The sequence below is a fragment of the Orbicella franksi genome, chromosome 4, assembly GCF_964199315.1.
Source record: "Orbicella franksi chromosome 4, jaOrbFran1.1, whole genome shotgun sequence".
In the NCBI taxonomy this organism is placed as follows: domain Eukaryota; kingdom Metazoa; phylum Cnidaria; class Anthozoa; order Scleractinia; family Merulinidae; genus Orbicella; species Orbicella franksi.
Window position 1 is genome coordinate 33,799,733 of NC_138148.1, and position 16,636 is coordinate 33,816,368.

Consider the following 16,636-nt stretch of genomic DNA (forward strand, 5'->3'; position numbering starts at 1 on the left):
GTTACAGCCGTCCTCCATGAAAGAATGGTTACACAGTGGGGATCGAACCCCTGCGATCCCGGGATCAGATTTTGGGAGGGAGGGTATGATCGCAAGTTATTTGAAAGCCGACAGAAAAGGTCTAGCCATACCCCCACCCCTCCCTACTTAATCACGAGGCTTTTTCATAAAAAGGTTTTACAGCACTATCAACAGAAATACACAAAGTCCCGCGTCACTTGGTCACACACTGGGCCTGGACCAAATGTGAGATTTGAGAGGCTCAGGGCAAAACTTACCTCCTTAATTTACTGATCATGAGTTTAAAAATAATTTTTTACATGTCAGTATATCTGCTAGTCTAGTATCTGCTTTGACTGCTATTTGGCCAGAGGAACTTTACGTGCAGGGAGAAGTGACACTCACTGGCCGGCAAAGGGTGTGACCAAGAGAATATGACCTATTTAATTCGTTACGATCACCAAGTCTGGGCTCTTGCCAAGAATTGGTGGCATGATTCTCACTCAGCTGGATTAAGAATTAAACGAGCTACGTCATGGTTTGCGCATCTTTCAAGGTTTGCGCATTTTTCAAGGTTGTCGTTTGTAATACGTGTTAGTACTCAGCTGGATCAAGAAGCAGTCTATGCCGCTATTTATTTGAAATTTGCGTGCCAAAGTGCACACGAAAATGCGGCAGTACAAGGCTTCTGAGAAATAAGTTTTTTTTTTTCTTTACTCAAAGGAACGACTACTTCATTGAAAGATAAAATTACTTCATTGTAGACACTCGTGCAATTTTGAGAGTTCAAATATCAGTCATTGTGCATTCATACAATTACCCATACTAAAGGGAAATCGATTCAGATATATACTGGAACTTGCTGATCATTCTCTGAAATTAAAATGGGAACAGTATCGAGTAGTTGCAACTCTCTCGGAGCAAAAGAAGCGGAAAAAATATCATTACTAGGAATTTTGATAGGAATTGTGATATGACAAAGCTACAAACGCACGCGACCTTCGAAACTGAAATCCGAAACAAGCTGAAAGAACTTAAGTTTGTTCCGCGTGGTCTGGAAGGCGGGAAGAATCAGGCTAGACTAAATCACAATTATTTTTATCTGAATGCATATTTCCTAGCATATACCAGAAGTATATATACCACAAGTATATATACCACGTACGAAATTCCGATAATCGCCTTCCCACACACACTGACCAAAACTAAACCCCTAAAATGAATCTTGACACAAAAATCTTCCAATGGTATAAATCCCTATCAATGGCATCGATACTGATACGTTTACCCTTTCGATTATGAAGACCTCTTCTTCAGGGTCAGTAAGTTTGTACTGTATACGTACTTAATGTCATAACAGTATTTTCATTTTTATCTGATGATTGTGGAACTGTTCTGCATTTCTTTTCCTTGTGTTTAGAGAGTTTTACCGTGTTATTATTGTCACATGTATACCTGCACCTTAAATATTTCTGCCTCTAAAAATTCACTCCTATAAGAGCCTTCCAAAAATATAAACTAATATAAGCCCACGGTTCATTATTAGAATTTTTCATTATTTGGCCGTTTAGTGGTGTGAATTAATTTCTTTTACAGAAAATATTAGGCGTCACGGAGCTCGATAAAGTAACATACATGTAAATTGCGCAGGGTAAACTGGAAGACGTCAGCAGCCAATTGACTTCTGATCTGATGACGTCTTTCTCGCCGGCCGCGGAAGCCACCGGCGATTACTGACCACCAACGACGCTTGCCGAAAAGAAGAGCACGAGTCACACTTATCGTCACGGAAATCTTGCCACAGATACTTACCCCCTTCCCCTCCCCCTCTTAACATTGCTCCGCGACTGGTACATTTACCCATAAAAACGCACGAAAAAGTTCTTCAGTCTTTAAACCCAGCATACACGATATCATTCAGCACAGGGACAATATATTGCGAAAATATTGTAAGTTGTGGTTCATAAGGACTACAACAGGACTACAACAGGGCTACAAATTTGCCAATGTTGATGAGGAAAAAAAAATGTTGCTTGTAAAAAAAATCCGATGCCAAGCCAGACCAGAGTGTAAAACATACCCAATTTCAGACCAAAATGGTCAAAATCTAAGCCCTTTTTAAGTCCAAAACCGCGCAAAAACCAACTGCAACAAAGTACCCCCGGTTCCCCCGGGGTAGAATGTACAAGTTCACGTTTCGCGCAATAGCGCGGTCGCCTGGGGTCAAGGGTAACCTTCCTCGGACCATTATGGCGGCGGATTGTGATGAACTTTGCGGAGACATCCGAAGGCCTTTGGACCTTAAGAAATGCAGTAGAGGCTGGGAAACTCAGAGAGAATGCTCCTACTGGATCCCAGAGGCAGATATAGTCGGCGAAGTACCGAAAGACCTTCGTGGGACACTGTTTCGAAATGGCCCAGGGATTCGTGAAGTTTACGGTACACGACTAAAACATCGTAAGTAAACTTATATTGTTTAAGCTTATATATTTGTACAATTCTATCCGTTGTTAAGAAAAGATTTAGCGAATACATTCTTTAGAATATGACTTTAATCAGCGTTCTCAGATGTTTATAAATTGTCATTTTCTTAAACGTTCAATATAAGCTTATATAAAGGCCAATATTACGGCCGACGAAACAGTCTGTAAAATATTTAATGGATTAATGCCAAGCTACAGGCCACCACAGGGTTTGTGTGAAAATTCTTAATATTGTGCTAGGATGGAAGAAACGTAGACTGTCTCAAAGCCGATTTCTGTTTTTCGCAGTCAGGGCCGAAGCCGAACTTTTCTCGCTGTCGGTGGTGTGTCCGGGGGTGTGTCAACAAGAAAAAACATTAGCAGGCAAAAAGGGGTCGTTTCTTTCGGGTAGCCGGTACTTTCGGATGGTTAAAAAATGTTTGCACGGTAGTTCACAATTGTTTCGTGTACCCCATGAAATTAAAACTTCCGTTTATGTATGTTGCTAACTACCCACATAAACAAAGCAGACTCTACACTGTAGGACAACAGTATAATGGTTGCTTTATATCGCAAATGCAACTGATTATGCTATATGTACAGCCCCTGAAATGATCCTGACCCCGAAATGATCTTCAGTGAATCTTAGGAATGGCGACAAAATGTGGGACTGTGGATCGCTCAATAAAGCCATTTTGGCCTATGTAGTAAATTGATTTATGGTATCGATATGAACAACTGACAGGGGATCATTTCGGGGTCGGGATCATTTTGGAATCAATTTGGGGATCATTTCAGGGTTGGAGATCATTTTGGGGTCAGGATCATTTCGGGGGCTGTACACATATCATTTGACACTGCTGGCGAGTAAGTAAGTAAGTAACAACTTTATTTACAGAGGGTAACACATAACAGTGAAAAGTGACGAACCAGTAGCCCTCTATCCTACGTTAAAAATTAAAAACTATTTACACTATAAGATAATAAAAATTACAAAATAGAATACAGCTAAAATTTAAAGATATGATAAAAGTTAAAAATTTAAAAAATCTAAATCTAGATATCCACAACTAAAAACTAAGCTAAGATCATGGCAGACAAATACAGCTTGTAAATCTAAAAACTAAGCTAAGATCATGGCAGACAAATACAGCTTGTAAATCATAATGAGATAGTTTCAAAAAAAAATTAGGCAGTTCAAAATAAAATCACAAAATTATAACTCTTCAAGTTGTTCAGTCGTGCAGGCAGGCTGTTCCATCCACATTGTGCTTGAGATCAGAGTTTCTCTTTTAGTTACTTCTTCAAAGAGTCGCTAGTTTTGGGTAGGCTGTCACTTTCAGGGGGACCGTCAAGTATTTTGGCATTCAATAGGAAGGTAAAAAAAAATAATAACCTTAGCGAAGAGTCATAGGGGTGTCGGGGGATCATTTCTTTCAGAATTCTACAGTGATTTTTTCAGTGCTAAGTTGTGGACATCACTGCCCGGGAAACTTCTGTTAATACTTAAGCTCACTAGCAGAGAATTCAATCTAAACATTGTATGACTGCATGGTAAGAGTTTGTCATCCATATGTTCATCAAAATTTGTGTTTCTAGCAATTGATGGGGATGGAATGCTTTGTGCTGTAACATTCCAAGATGGACATGTACACTTCCAGTCCAAGTTTGTTAATAGTGAACATCGGCAAGAAGAAGCTGCCAAGCAAAAGTTCTTGTACCATGGCCAAATGGGGACAAAACCTTCCTATTCAATGATGAAATCTCTTGGAACTCTTCTCACCACTTGGAAAGTTCCACCAATAAAGTTTCGTAATCCCTCCAATACTAACTCATTCTACTGGGGTGGAAAGGTTTGTTGTTTTCAGTGAATGTACTTTTGAACTCTGAACCTTAGGGTTTAAAAAGACATTAATATCTATTAATGGTAGTTTTGCCACATTGTTGGTCAAAAAAGTGCCAAAGATCTGACTAAGTACCTCCTTACTCAAGTGCTAAATTCTCCCAGATCACCAAGTTGAAGATAGTACTGCACCTTTCAATAACATGTGAGCTCTGCAGAATCAGTGATTTTATGTTTTGCTGCCGTCAATCATCTTAGAGGACCTCTCGAGAAAAATAAGTTTATTTCAATGTATTTACAAGGTTTCATTTGATGGTTGTGATTGGTAGATTTTGATCCATTTTGTTTGTTTGTTTTTATTTTTTTTCAAGGTTCGTTGATTGTAATTGAAATTATGATTGATGGCAGCCAAAAATGCAACTGTTAGTTAGGATTTGAACTTCATAGTTTGCATGCTATTGGAAGGCATGATGAGAGAACTGTCCAAGGCAGTGCAAATTTTCTTGCAGACATGACAACAGACTTTGAGATCACAAACTTATGAATTTGTAACTTACTGTGACACTCCTTTAATAACATCAATTCAGTCTAAACAAATACTATTAATAGTACTTACTGTTTAACAATTTAAGTACTTAGATCATTATTTTTAGGTTGCATCTTCAATGAAAATATATGTCCTTTGGGTTTTGAAAAGTCATCACAGCTCATTCAACAAGAATCATCAACAAGAAGAATCTTGACTCATTCCTTGAGTCTTTGTTCCTTACTGTGCAAGCTTGATGAAATGAGCATCTCTCAGGAGTTCTGTTATACGCTCAATTTTGATTGGTTTTAAAACCAATGGAAATGAGCGGAACACTAGTGACTCGATTGAGCATTACCTGCAAAAACAATTCGGACGATTTTAATTTCAAACAAAAAAGAGTCCGAAAATACCATCATCCAAAATTGTAAAGTGTCCAAAATTTCAGTACAGTGAAAAACTTGGGAGTAGCTTCAAAGCTCTTAGTTTCCTTTATTCCAGGCTTTATGGAGCAAACTGTAGTTGAGACATGACTTGACATACGTAATGGTTTGATAGAATTTGTGTTATTTTCTTGTCTTATTTAGCCATCATTTTCACAGATGTTTCAGTCTAAATTTGGTTGGTTTAAATTTACTTTAGCTATGTTTAAGCAGTGTCTGAAACTGTTGTGCAAAACTGGTCTGAAATGAGGTAATGAGTGTCTGAAAATTACGGTTGAAATAAGATGTCCAAAACATCAGCATAATTCAACTGGGAGTCCAATATTTTGTGATCTCTAAACAGAACTTTTCAGGATTTGCTCATTTCATTCACATTTGCTCATGTGATGTGTTTAGACCAATCATGCGCAAGCAAAATTATTTGATGCATTGTAAGTTCCAATATGAACAGACAGCAAAATTCAACCCAGTAACTGAGCCAACCTGGCAGTTGCCAGGCTCCATATGGAGATCAAGGCCCAAGTTTTGTTCCTACAAGTATTTGAGGAAAACCCTTCGATTGTCAATTTTCTGTTGCTAGGTATTGACATGTTATGAGACAGGAGTACCGTATTGTTTGGATCCATACACACTAGAGACACTTGGTCCAGAGTATCTGAATGGTCACTTAAACCTGGGATGCTTTGCTGCACATTTCAGGATTGATTCTGAAAGAAAGGTAATTGATAGTTAATTTAATTTAAGAATTACAATTTTGATGTAAAATGCATGCTCTGAAATTGATATTGAAGTTTTGCTTGCCCATTTAATCTGGCAATACAATAATTGTTAATACTAAAAAAGACAAAAAACATCAAGAAGGTAAAGGTGTGTTTCCAAAATGTTTCATGTGAGACACACCCTTGAAAAAACTACTTGTCTGAATGAATGGCTTTCAAGAAACTGGGCCACATGTAGTAAGTATACTGCCCTTTATACCACAAGATTCCCACCCTTTTAAAACTGTCAACCTTTCAGTGTTAGTATTATTCTATCATTGTACATAGTGAGCAATAGTTTTCTTTCCCTTAACGATTGGTATTCAAGAGAAGTGAGCAAACGAGTAGGGAAAATGGCTGCATATTGAACAGGGGATGTAATGAGCAGAGCCTGTTTATAGACTAGCTTGTGTGGGTGTCTTTATTTTTCAGCGACTCGTGTGTATAAGTATGCGCCCAGGATTTGCACAGAGATCTCCCAGCCTAACAGTATATGAATTTGACCCATCATGGAATTTGTGTCAAAAGCAAATCCATCATATTGAAGGTTTGAATTATGCGCACGACTTTGTCCTGTTACCTGACTACTATGTGTTCCACATGACGCCATTTGTCAAGGGATCCTGGTGGATAACCACAAAGATCTTGTTAGGGTGGAGTTCACCAGGAGATGAGATGAGGTATTACCCAGAGCTGCCTTCACGCTTTGTTATCATACCGCGCCATACAAGTGGTGATAGTGCAGGGGTGATGTTTGTGGACACAGATCCCTGTCATGTAAGTTCAAAGTTTGGCTTTATTAAGTGTAATGTAGCACTGTTCCTGAGTGAGTGCATTTATCTTTAGTCAATGATTCTATATTTTAGGTTGAGATGAAGTACGAACAGAAACTCTTTTAAAATGCCCTGAGTCTCTAACGTAGCTTATTTAACCGCAAATAATGAGGAGCACCTAGCGGATTGTTTCGTCAATCATCCTTTCGTTAATTGCGGGAAAACCATCGTTGGGTGCCCCTGAGTAGTTTGCGTGTTTACGAGAGGTAAAAAAAATCCTCTGAGAAATAGGCTACAGCAGTAATTCTCGTTTTCAACCACAGCTCTGAATAAGAGCCCGGGGAGGATGCCTACTCCCAGAAAAATTGGGTGGGGAGGGGGGGTGTGCAGCCCACTTCCCAAAACTCTTAGTCTATTTAAGACCAAAATCTGTGATTTTCCCAACCCTTTTATGACCTGACCAAAAATTTGATACCCTATTTAAGGCCTGACCTTAAATCATAGGCTCCGTTTCCGCCGCTCTCTCGTGTCTGGTCTGCGTTCCCTAGTTCAGACCAAAGATAAAGGCATTGTGACGGGCTTTTGTTGATGGTCTTATCGATAATAATGAAAGAGTAATTTCTTCTAAAAAAAAACACCCTATTTGAGACCAGAATGGCCAAAATCGATGCCCTATTTCTGACCAAAACGGGTTAAAACCATACCCTTTGATGCCGGCCACATACCTATATAGCCCATATAAGAGAGTATACGGGAGTACCCCCGGAATAAGAAGCCATCTTTTTCTACTTCCCCCTTCGGCGCAAAACAACAGTAGTAAGAGTACCTTATGGCTCTATTTTCAGATCTTCCATTTTGGCACAGCCCAGCAGGTTGGCAACAAGATCGAATTCTCCGCTGTGTGTCTGGACACCAATTTTGACATGACTTTCGACAGTGAGATCTGGCTGAGTAACACCTCCGTGTCACCAGGCCTCGCTTACAGTTTCACCATCGACTTGACCTCAAAGCGTTGTTCTCGAACACAAATCGATCGCGCCAGCGTGGAGTTCCCGTCCACGCACCCTTACAGACACGGAATACGTGGGACGCGTTATAACTACTTCATGGCATGCGATAGACCTGGGTTTAACCTTCCTTACCGGGACGTGGTTAAGGTAAGACAACGGGTTGTGGCAAGCGCCTCGCATGGGCACTCTTGTCCCATTCGCGCTTTTCCTTTTGGGAATCCTCTTTTCTTTTCTTTTTTTTTTTTTCCACTGTTTTAGATATATGTCTAGCTCTTATTAACCGAGATGGAGGTCTGTATGGGAGAATCTTGACCGAGGTCGTGAGTACAGACCAAACGCAGAGAGGTCTGTACACACGACCGAGGTCAAGATTCTCCCATACAGACCGACTAAGCTCGGTTAATAAAGTGTTTATTACATGGCAAACAAGAAAAATTTAATTCGTTTAATGTAACTGGTTTGTACTACGAATTACTATTTACGAATTTGTATTACGAACTCACAACTGAAGTGACCCGCTCATCGCAGTTATGCACAAAACTTAAGCAGTTGTGAAATGAAAGCTTGAAAAAAATTCAGGCCTGAACGGGATTCGATTCGTGCACTGCGTCGGTATCGCAGAGGTTATGTGTTCGAATCCCATTTGGTCCTGAATTTTTTTTCAGGCTTTATGTTCACAACTGCTTAAGTTGTGTGCATAACTGCGATGATCAATCATGTCTTTATAAAGATTTAATGAAATGGTTTGAACCCAGGAATATGAGTAGTTCGTATAGTGTGATCGTCCGGATGAGGGTAGTTCTGAATAGAAGTACCCTCATCCGGACGACGTCAGGTCACGTTGTCGAACTGACGTTTCGACAACGTGAGCAGAGGTCATCTTCAGAGTCAAGTCACTATATTCACTGACTTGACTCTCAAGATGACTTCTGCTCAGGTGGTCGAAACGTCAGTCACCAACAACAGTTCTTTTCAGAACTGCTCACCCAGACTATCATACTATACGAACTTAAGATTAAATATATTACCCCGTTTTGCAGTTAGACGCTGAAAACGGTCATCGCCAAGTCTGGTACTCTCACGGCTGCCTTGGCGAACCTGTCTTCGTGCCCCGACAGGGTTACGAGTCCTGGCGAGAAGGCGACGAAGATGATGGATACGTCATCGTTCAGGTGTATATCCCGGAGAGGCACGTGACCGAGTTCTGTGTGTTGGACGCTAAGGATGTCGGGAAGGGACCTTTAGCGAGGATCAAACTGAAGCACCACGTGTCTTATGGTTTCCATGGCACCTTTACTCCTGAGGTCTTCACTCATAGGCCTAGGCTGGTTTCAAAGTTGTAATAAAGGAGCTTGAAGTTCTGGAAGAGCCGTCGTTTTCGACAGCAGAAAAAAACTAAGGGCCACATAAGTTAAAATATTTAATTCGCTTGAGCTTTTTGACGAAATTTGTTTGCCATTTCTGTTTGCGTATGATGGATGTAACTTTATTTGAGTCTATGAATGATTTGACCATTTTGGCTGAAGAAGGTTGGGCACGTAATAGAACGTTTTCGTATGACGTCTTGGCAGCCATGTTGGTGTGTGAAGATTTCCTACTGTTTGGGAGCACCAATGTTGTCAAAGAGAAAACTATTCTTGCGAAAACTGACCAGAGAAAGTAACATGATTTCAGTTGTTTTAAGTGTTACAAGTTTGAGAAAATTTAGAAGTGGGGTGGGGTGGTGGATAGAGGGCCAAATAAAAAGTACCCTACAATTAGGTGAAGGGCTTGGGAGGGAATTAAACAGTGTTTTTTCCTGAGTTATGCACCACAATTTTTGCTTTCTGTTCACGGATCGCTTATAGTTTGTATGAGGTTATTTAAATTCGATTGTGACTACAGTTGACAAAATTAAAAATAACTTGCCTTTTGAATTTTGTGTAAGGTGTCTTCTGTGTGCTAAAAACAGAAAACGCGCGCGTGAACTTGATGAGAACTTGAGCCAGAATTACTCAACAAATGTGCAACAAGCACAGGTTCAAAGTTGTTTTTGCTGAGCGGAAATATCGCTGTGCTAAACATAAACACAACGATTTCCCCCCAGCTCTGACCTCCTTCACATGACCACTACGAAACACAAGTATGAAGCACGTAAACTCTAAACAAGTATACGTAGTCGGCCGTTTTCTGGTCATTTTCTTTATTGTTTAACCATCATCAGCCTAATTAAAATTAAATTTCGCGCACACTCTACATTTAAGTCCCGGATGTGTCGTGGCATTCTGCGCAATGCATGGCCACGTTAACGCGGCTCTAAGTGAAAGTGTGCCAGACATTTCATAAAATTATTGTAATACTAGCTTCGCATGCAGATTTTAGCATGCTTCCTCCGGAAAATCGTCGGAAAGCAATTACGCGTTTTAAGCGAGAACTCTGACCTTGACGTTCTCAAACTTGATAATGATATCCTGACGATGTCGAAATGTTTTTGTTTTTATTCTCGCTTGTCTTATTGAAGAATTTAATTAATTTTTTATCTCCTCTAAACCAGATGATGGTCAAGTCCGGGCCCGGTAGACCCTCATATGAAACGGACGGGCGCCGGAATGCTCGTCGGAAATTTTGAAAAGAACCCCTAAAGGTGCCGAGATCCTGTTTTGTGGGAGTTACTTGAAATTGTTTCACCCCTAAGAGGTACCAATTCTGAGACAAAGGGTGCTTACCATTTACAAAAACCATCCGGTTGGAAATTTCAGGCATAAACATTAAACAATTAAATGCGACGTTGCAGGAGAAGGAATCGCTATAAAGTATATCCACATCAGTTAGAGAGACTTAAAAGAGCAGAAAAATAGCATCACCTCAAATCACAGCCCATATTTTCTGAAGCTTCCCTAACGGAATGGCGCGAACCATTTGATTTTCCAATTGGAATTTCCGGTTTTCCCATGTAAATGGTAAGTACCCAAAATTAAAGAATCAGCTGGTTTTCAAACATCTGTCATATTTTTGTTTTGGGTCAATACCCTAAAGGGTACCACAACAACTCCCGCTGTGGACTTTTTGAGACTGAACACCCTAAAGCCTTGTTCTCATATCCCGCCGACCTACCCGCGACGTAGTCGCAGGTTGCAGTTTCCGGCGCATTATATTTGCGATGGATCACCGACGTACTTAAATTGGCGCGAAATGCAAATCGAATTGGCGCAATTTGCAACCATTCCATCAGTAAATATGGAATTGTGGGGAAAATCGAGATGTCATGTCACACATTGCGTCCGCAGATGATGCTTGCCTGAGAGACTCAACTTCGCAGGCAAGCCGGCGGTCAATGCCTAAGACAGATTATGATTCGGCGATAAATGTTCACATATGCCGTAACGGTGTCCCAGGCCGTACCGGCGGCTATGTCCCAGGTAAGTCGGCGGCATAGGAGAACCAGGCTTAAGAGGACATATAGACAATAGAGCAAAGAACAGAAACAATGCATGTCCCCCCCCCCCCCCCCCCCCGCCAGCCCCAAACCAATTAATAGCAGCTGATTACGAGGACTGCCACACTACCGACGAGCACCGCCGCCCTCTTTATGCGCGGGGGCGAAGCTGATCTTTCTGGAAATTAACCAAACGGAGCGATTACTCTGAAATTTTCACTCAAGGTAATATGATAAGATGTTATGAGATTCATTTGAGACCAAAATACCCTTTAGTCAAGTCTTGTGGCCACAGTTTTCAATCAGTTTAAAACAGCTTTGTTTTTGTTGCATTTTGCCACTGGCCATGAAACTTCACCTGCACTTGTCTAGAAAACGCTCTCATAAAAGTTTTTGTTAGTCACAGGATCACAGCAAGGACAAAGAACACATTAACCCGATGGCAACTAAAAGCAAACACGTGCAACAGAGATTCAAAGGTGTCGCTAAGGAAATATCGCTGTGCTAAACATAAACAAGGCATCCAGCACAGCAATAGCTGGTTTTCACGTGACGTCACCAAAATTCGAACTACAAAACTATTGATCTTCTTGAGATTTTACTTAAATGATGTATAAGAGCAGCTGAAAACTAATATTCATACAAATTTTCGTTCCGAATGGGTTCTTGGTTTTGCGATACACTACGCTTGAATTTCTAAGCTTTTGCGTGACGCGGCACTCACATGACGGCCAAGAGAGCTGTCATGATGGTTAAAAAAGTGACTTACTTCGGGGAACTTGGCTATCTAAACAGTTCATGTCTTAGAAAAAGTATTATTTTAATGTTTTAGAGTTCCTCGAGGGATAAATTTACGCTTTTGTAGCAAAACTCAGTGACAGATGTTTCTGTTGGTTTCCGGCCGCCATGTTGGTGCCCATACGGATGGGCATCAGCATGGCGTCTCCATACAAATCTCTATAAATTTGGGTAAAAAATTTCTCCGCATATCTCGCATAAGGAAAATTGCTGTGACCAGAATTTTGGCGAGAGTCTTTGCATATTTACCTTCTTTCATTTCCTAGATTCTGGACTTTATCTATTGACCGGTTTTGATTTTTATTTTGATCTATTTTGAATTGCGTGACACTGAAAACCAGCAATTTTCCGCGCGCCCACCTCAGTGCCACCTCCTTCTCACAGTGTGACCGCGTTACACAGCCATAAGCGAAAGGGTCACAAACATTTCATCGTTATTGTAACGTTAGCTCGGCAGACATCAGCATGCTTCTGGAAAATCGTCGGAAAGCAATTACGCGTTTTAAACGCGAACTCTGACCTTGCCATTTTTAAACTTGATAATGACATCCCGTCGAGGTAGAAATTTTTTTTTTTTAATTCTCGCTTGTCTTATTGAAGAAATTAATTAGTTGTAGGGTCACTTTTTGATAAAAAGCAAAATAACGGCTGTATTAAAATCGGATCTAAGGCGGCCTAATTTAATTTTTGAATAAGAATATACTGTTCAACTCTGAACGACTAGAACACCACTATTATCAATCAAACAGAAAATCGAACGTTACCGGTGTGCTAGAGAAAGACGAAAGTTTCAAATGAGATACCTTCTATCGAGATCAGAGTAACCATAGCAATGCAATGACGCCATCCCCATTTTACGTTAGAGCGAATAACTTATCATTTAGGAATCGTTTTGAAAATAAGACTCCGGCATCTTCGGCCTAACTTAGTGAGCGTTTTCGAGAAAACTGCGGGTGAAGTTTCAAGGTGTCAAAATGCAACAAAAACAAACCTGTTTTAAACTGTTATTGAAAACTGTGGCACAAGACTTCAGTTTTTAAATAAATCTCATGATTTCTACTGAATTACCTCCAGTGAGAATCTCAGAAGAATGGATCCTTTTGATTTTTAGAGACATAAGCTTGAGTGACATCTGCTTTTGGGTGTTGTCTCTGCACGTTAGAGATCGTTGCGTGGAAAAAGATTGCTTCACATAAAATGACAATTGCTATAACTCTGATTAGTTTGCTGTCTGCCTGACATAAGGAGTTTTGGAGAATGTCCTAAAAACTGAATAGGATAGGGAAGAGAGACTGACCCGATCTAGGGAGAATCACTTATGAAATCGAAGTCTGCAGATCATTGGCTCCTTTAAAATGATCTATGCCGGTTTTATCGGAATTCTGAGTATTTCATGAACTAACAATATAAAATATTTATTCAAGCTGTAATTTTTGTCGCCACCAAAAGACATCGTACCACTGAAGCGTTTTCCCGTAATGACAAGTTAAACCTCAATCGCAAGATAACGGGCTCATCCGGCTGCCGATCATATTAAAAGACAACGTATGTACAAAATTAGATTTCCGGCCTCATCATCGACGAAGAGAAAAGAGTGATTTTACAGTTCCTAGATTCCACTTGCCATCAACCATCAACTTATTTTTCCTTATTACAGAAATCCATGTTAAGCAGTGAAAGGAATTATTAGTTTAAACCAGATCGAGACAGCTGTCCACGGGTGCAATTCTTGGCTTTCAGTTTGGACTCTATCATGTCGTTGTTCCGTTAAGCTTTCCACGTAGTTATCAGCCTTGGAGTTGCTTATTGTTGTAAAATATTTTTATAAATTTGATCAGATGTTTGGTTTGAAAGAAGTGAACATGATAATTGCATGATTCGATAAAACTGGAAAATAAACCTAATGTGATTGTTATCGTGCGCGCCTGACAACATATCTGTCTTCAGCCTTCGCCTTTTCGTGTTGTTGCTTTTTTGTTTTTTGTTCATTTTCTCTCTCACACCGCGATGGCTAGAGGTCTAATTTTCTGTTACCGGCGACGTTGGCTCGGGTTGATCTGAGTTTGATGCTTTGGTACTTTGCTCCCAGAAGATGTTTGATCTACAATCGTGGACAAAGTCCTTGGGACACTTATGAATTCAACGAATTGTATGTGTTTTACTACTGAAGTTTGAAAAAAGCGTTGCTCTCCTTTTAAGAACGCGTTACTATTCCCCCTCCCCACCCAATACAATGTTGAAAATCAGAAGAAATTGCTGGTAGTAGTTTTCAACATTGTATGGGGATGGAAGGCGAGGCTAGGCAACTGAAGTTGTATTTGAGTCTGGCGTGTGCGCAAAAGCGCCAAAAGTGCAAATTTGTCCCAAGACTTTTGTCCATGACTGTAGTTTTCCTACCTAAAAAGCCAACACTTTAAATTCCAATTCGATCTTCTGGCCGTGGTGTGTGTCCCCGATTAGCAAGCATTTGAGACAAGCTAGAAGCTTAACACAGTATTTGTTGCATTGGGACTGTTAACAAAGCCCTGGGACCCTTTTCTCGAAAGCTCCGGAAAGCCATTTTAATTGATCTGTATCTAACAACAGAGAGGTGTATACGCCTGAAAATTCTTGTATGAAGAGAACCTCTGTTCATATTAAGAATATGCGAATTAAACAGCTCTGTAATCATGTGGTTTGAGATTTTGCTACGGCTTTTCGGGTGCGAAAACATTTCGGGACCTTCGAGAAATGGGCCCCTGGTCCCAAGCGAGTAGCGTAGTTTTTTTTAGTGTAGTCTTGTCAACACTTATCTGGATAGCAATTTAGCCGTTGGACAGCGTTATTCACCCTTAGAGCAACCGGGCGGACCAGACCAAGAAAGATCTTCTAGCTCTGTCTTGAAGATAGAGACCATTTATCAAGCTTCCTCGATCATTACTTGGCTTATCTTAATTTACATAACATCACGGGAAATGATAAAAAATGTTCCAAACAAGCTCGCTCACGAGAAACCATTCCTGTGTTTGATAATGCCGATTTCAGGAAGCCTTCTTTCCGTATTTAAAAATGTGTCACTGCCAACCAGAAGACAAAAAAATGAAGAACTTAGAATTAGAATAAAATTAAGTTGTTTAACTATGGCAAGCTTATGATCGAGGCATAAATGCAAACTAACTATGATGAGCATAATATATAATTTTTTTAATTTTGTTCTTTTTACGGGCGAAAAGTCTACGGTAAACCATTTAAAGCCCAAGCGCGGGTCTTAATTGATCTTAAAATTGGATCGAAGTTGCAATTTACTTTATTGATATCTTAATACGCTGAAACTTCTTCCGGTTATGTGGAGCGTACAGTTTCTCAATCTTTCCTTTTCTTGCTAATCGCTTTTTTCCTGGTGATAACGTTCAATGCAAGATCTCTGAAATCTCCGCTTACCGTTTTATTACCGGTCAATCACCAATTCAAACTGAGAAAGAAAGACTCCCTCGCACGAGAACGCATCCACGACAAAACTGACACCAGCAATTTAACAAAATACCCGCAACGATCGCTCTAGATCTTTCTATGACGAATGCCTTTAAACTGGGCATTTGTCTGTTCAAATGGCTTTTTGATCGCCATGAAAAAAGTACTAAATGAGCTATCAAATAAAACGAGGGATCCGAGCACTTGAAAATGAAAATATACCGCTGCATTTGTTTAACACTACATTACAAAGACCTGAAGCAATGTGCAGGTGGAAAGTGATAAAGTGTGATTTCAAAGATATAAACGGCGTTTTTTCGTGTTCGTTAATCGAACAGTTCTGTCCTTGGCATTTACAATTGAAGATCCGAGTTGGTACTGAAACACCGCACGCTAGCTAACCAACGGTTTTAACTTTAGTGCGCCTCGTCATAACTTTTTCGCATTTTTTTATCTTTGAACCATGCCATGCGGCTGAGGAAGTAATTAGGGGCTTTTTTTCTTCTTTTTTATTACAAGTGCAAATAAGGGATTTTATTTTGTCCGGACCATGAATGAAATTCAAGTGTAAAATCGTCTCAGAATCCTTGAATTGAACCGATCAAGTGCGGGCAACTACTGAAACTTTCATTTTTTTTTTTGAATTTCCAATGTAAAATTCTGCAACGTTTCGACGGCTTTCCGTGTTGAGTAGCGTAGTACTTTTTGAGGATCTGTAGTGCACTTAAAGGAGTTGCGTTTGTAGAAGATTAATCCTTTGTCCTGTTTTAGTTAAAGCGGCAGAAATCAAACTTATATTCTAGCCGGCCCTTGACGCAAATTTGCAATTATTCAAACTGTTATTTTATTACGCACAATAGGATCAAATCAATTTCGTATGCCTAAGCCATCGTAAAAATAAAATGACCAACAAAGCATTGATTACGCTGTCGTAGAGCGATCGAACAACCCTGTAATTAATTGCTCGCTTTTGTTTTTTTCTGTTGTGTGAATGGTGCATTCACAACAATAAAAGCGATAAAGTTCTCTTAACGTCTCTATAAAATAGAAACGAAGAGCGTCAACTGAATCATAAAGTTCAACCAAGCTGAGTGAACAGTTAGCCGGAAAGATTGAAATCTTCTGCGATCATGGTAAGTCCATTTAGATCAAATGCGT

At 40.0% G+C, this 16,636-nt stretch overlaps 1 protein-coding gene across 2 annotated transcripts; it reads left to right on the top strand.

Moving 5' to 3' along the window:
• Positions 1 to 1,585: 1,585 nt before the first annotated feature.
• On the top strand, positions 1,586 to 9,731 carry LOC145484179 (apocarotenoid-15,15'-oxygenase-like). 2 transcript variants are annotated; one of them, XM_081462810.1, is made up of 6 exons: positions 1,586 to 2,457; positions 4,062 to 4,315; positions 5,855 to 5,992; positions 6,465 to 6,809; positions 7,651 to 7,962; positions 8,856 to 9,731. In XM_081462810.1, exons 1-6 carry the CDS (start codon positions 2,181 to 2,183, stop codon positions 9,156 to 9,158), a joined length of 1,629 nt encoding a protein of 542 aa, XP_081318936.1. In that variant the 5' UTR covers positions 1,586 to 2,180; the 3' UTR covers positions 9,159 to 9,731. The 2 variants fall into 2 exon arrangements, with proteins under 2 accessions (XP_081318936.1, XP_081318937.1); XM_081462811.1 differs by having other exon boundaries at positions 8,860 to 9,149.
• Positions 9,732 to 16,636: the final 6,905 nt, after the last annotated feature.

What these genes read in the sequence shown, in the direction of transcription:
- LOC145484179 (XM_081462810.1), top strand. Translation starts at nt 2,181, where the DNA reads ATGTACAAGTTCACGTTTCGCGCAATAGCGCGGTCGCCTGGGGTCAAG. An exon ending in CGGTACACGACTAAAACATC is followed by an intron (nt 2,458 to 4,061) that starts GTAAGTAAACTT and finishes TTGTGTTTCTAG; the next exon opens with CAATTGATGGGGATGGAATG. An exon ending in CATTCTACTGGGGTGGAAAG is followed by an intron (nt 4,316 to 5,854) that starts GTTTGTTGTTTT and finishes TTCTGTTGCTAG; the next exon opens with GTATTGACATGTTATGAGAC.